At 55.9% G+C, this 2938-nt stretch overlaps 1 protein-coding gene across 1 annotated transcript in view; it reads right to left on the bottom strand.

The window, feature by feature from the left end:
* Positions 1–720, bottom strand: part of PGAP3 (post-GPI attachment to proteins 3) — a 22190-nt gene extending 21470 nt beyond the window's left edge. Inside the window, exon 1 of the mRNA XM_006022593.3 lies at positions 606–720. Within this exon, the coding sequence (XP_006022655.1) occupies positions 606–720 (115 nt within the window). The remainder of the gene's footprint in view (positions 1–605) is intronic.
* Between the last annotated feature and the right edge of the window lie 2218 nt (positions 721–2938).

Below are 2938 nucleotides of genomic sequence, written 5' to 3'. Positions count from 1 at the left end.
GGGCGTCACAGGTTCAAAACGAGATCTGGAAGTGGATCGAGCAGAGCATGCCGGCCAGCACCCACTGCCCCCACAATGAGTGGAGGGAGCCTGTGGACGCTGAAGCAGACGGGGCAGGAAGCACAGGACGGGGAGCAGAAAGCTGAGTGGCCGACGGGGCAGTGGAAGGAGACAAGAGTGGCATTTGGGGAGGGTGTGGGTCAGCCAGGCTGCACCCCCCTTTTCTCTAAGGCACCAGACAGAAGTGATCAACCCACACACCCACCACCACTCAGCAACCCAGGACCAAGCTGGTGACCCCCAGCAAGTCTTCAGGCTGGCTCGCAGCCCCCACACAGCACGCATGCCCCCCTCTCCCCCCCGGAAGCTGCAGTTTGCCCCCTCTCAGCCAAGATATGGGAGAAGCAGGCTCTACGGGGAGGGGGCTGGGAGGCCGCAGAGGGGCTGGGGAGCATCCTGGCAAGGGGGGAGCATCCTGGGGGCTCCGCGCTGCAGCGGTTCCCATGGGGGTGGGAAGGGTTAACTCTGCAAAGGGCGGGGCCGCACGAGTGCGCCGCAGCAAAAGGGGCCATTCGAGGAGGGGAGGGCGGGGCCGGCGGCGCTACCTGTGAGGCTCATGTAGAGCGGCTGGCGGGAGCGGAAGTGGCGCAGGGCGGCCCCCGAGCAGTTGCGCTGCTCGCACTGAGTCAGGCACTGCCGGTACGACGGCTGGCCGACCATGGGACGTCCGCTTCCGGCTGCGCCGGAAGGGGCTGCCGCCTTCTGTGGCCCTCTGGAAACGCGAGCCGCGCCCCAGGGTTCCTGCCCGCGCGCGGGGAGGAGAGGATCATGGGAAATAGTCTCGGCCAGCACATTCTGCAGCCCGGGGGATGCCGAAAATGCCCCGCAATGCACGCCTTGGACGGCTCGCCTTGGGCCTGCTGCCTCGGCACACACGGGTAGGGTGGCCATCGTAGCGGAGAGTCCGGTTGTCCTCTATTGATCCAAACCTGGACGCATTATGTCTTCTGTTTTTCTCTCGAACAAAAAGACACAGGACATAAAGGCGTTGGGTTTCGTATCAATAGAGGACAGAGTAGCAGAAAACCAGAATGTCCTCTGTGATGGCCACCTGACACACGTGTCACACCGACTTTATGGAAATGGGAGACTCCTCCCTAACTTGCTTCTGCGGCCATACAGCTGAGGGCAAGCGACACTCGGGGGCATCTGAACCCCAAGCCTCTGGGCTTGGGCCTGCACGTAGGATGCCCGCCAAATGATTTGGAAGCATCTGAAGCCCCAGGCTGGGGTGGAGAATATTTGCCAGTAGCAGGGCAACCTAGATTTTTGAATGACTCACAGAGTTGGAATTGATTTGGCTGATTTGACTTGGAACACAAACATTTTTCCATAAAACCCAACCCCCATGTGTACACCCACATGCATGCACACACACAACCTGGAAACCTCACACACCATGTGCACACCCACATGCACCTCTTACACCTGCAGCTCCAGAAATGTGACATATCTCATCCAACGTACTAAACGCCCCGATGGAAAATATGTAGGAGAAACCAAACAACTGCGCACCAGTGTGAACGCATACTGAAAATCCATCAGAGACAAAAATACCCAATTGCCTTTAGGTGCACACTTCTCTCAAGGTAGCCACTTTCTCCCCAGTCTCAGTTCTAATCCTCAAAGGGAATTTACATAACACCTTTTGTAGATGAGCCTATGAACTTCATTTCATAAATCTGGATACAAAAAAATCATGGTCTCAATATAGACATTGGATTTATGGCACATTATAACCTGCCTGACAGCTGATTCACCAGGAACCTGCCTGAAGCTGGCCACTTGCACTCCTTCACACATTTCCCCAACTTTTCTCCCCTCCCCTCCTATCTCTACCCATTGTCTTCCAAACTTCCACTCATTTACATTTCTCTTTTCTACCTTGGAGAATTCAGAACAGCAACAGCCTCCCAATGCCTGAAGAGGGTGTTTGTGCCCAAAAAACTTGCAAAGAACTTTTTTCCAACTATTTAGTTGGTCTAAAAAAAGATATCACATCTCCCCATAGTCCCTTGCCTGCCACACACACGTGCACATGTGCACACCCACACGTGCGCACGTGCGCACACACATACACACACAAGGCCCCTTGATTTCTGTGGCAGCCCCTGGTTGGCTATCCCTAAGCCACAGCCTAGGGCAGCAATTCTCATCCAGGGGCCCATGGCACACTGGGGGGTCTTGAGATCCTTTTCAGGTGTTGTAGGATGCCACATAGTGTTAGCACCGTGAGTTGTGCAAACATGATTCAGAAAATACATTATTTTAGGCAGGAATCCACCGTATCAAAGCCACCCTGCCCTTCTGTGGGCCTTCTGAGCTCTTTGCAACAGAGGAATTTCTCTTGTACTTTTTTGTAGTCAAAAAACAAGTGAAAACTCAGAGCTGGCATTTCATGGTGTGCCAGAGACACAGCTCTGTCCTGTGGGGGCTTGTACTGGAAATTAAGGTTACCATATTTCCATGATCAAAAAAGAGGACACCTGTGGGGCAGGGACTGAGGAGGAATGTGATGGGGAGCAGGGCATGTGATGGGGAGCAGGGCATGTGCCCTGCCTATGCTCCTCACTCCTAAGCCCCTGCCCCCCAGCCCCGCCTGTACCCCTCACTCCCAACCCGCAGCCTTGCCCGCCCAGCCCTGTCGGTGCCCTGCGCTCCTGACCCCCAGCCGCCTGCTCCCCACCAGCCCTGCTGGTGCCCTGCACTTCCGACCCGCAATCCCCTGCTACACCCAGCACTGCTCCCCACTCAGTTTCCACGTGTGCTTGCACATGCTATTACCTAGAAACAGCTTGCTGGGGCCCGGGTGCAGAGCACATGACCCCCAACAGCCAGTCACCTTGCCCACTGCTCCCAGCCCCAAGCATCCAAGCTG

Source organism: Alligator sinensis, unplaced genomic scaffold (genome assembly GCF_000455745.1).
Source record: "Alligator sinensis unplaced genomic scaffold, ASM45574v1 scaffold886_1, whole genome shotgun sequence".
NCBI lineage: Eukaryota > Metazoa > Chordata > Crocodylia > Alligatoridae > Alligator > Alligator sinensis.
Note: the sequence above shows the minus strand (reverse complement) of the source record. Positions and strands in the feature narration are given on the sequence as shown.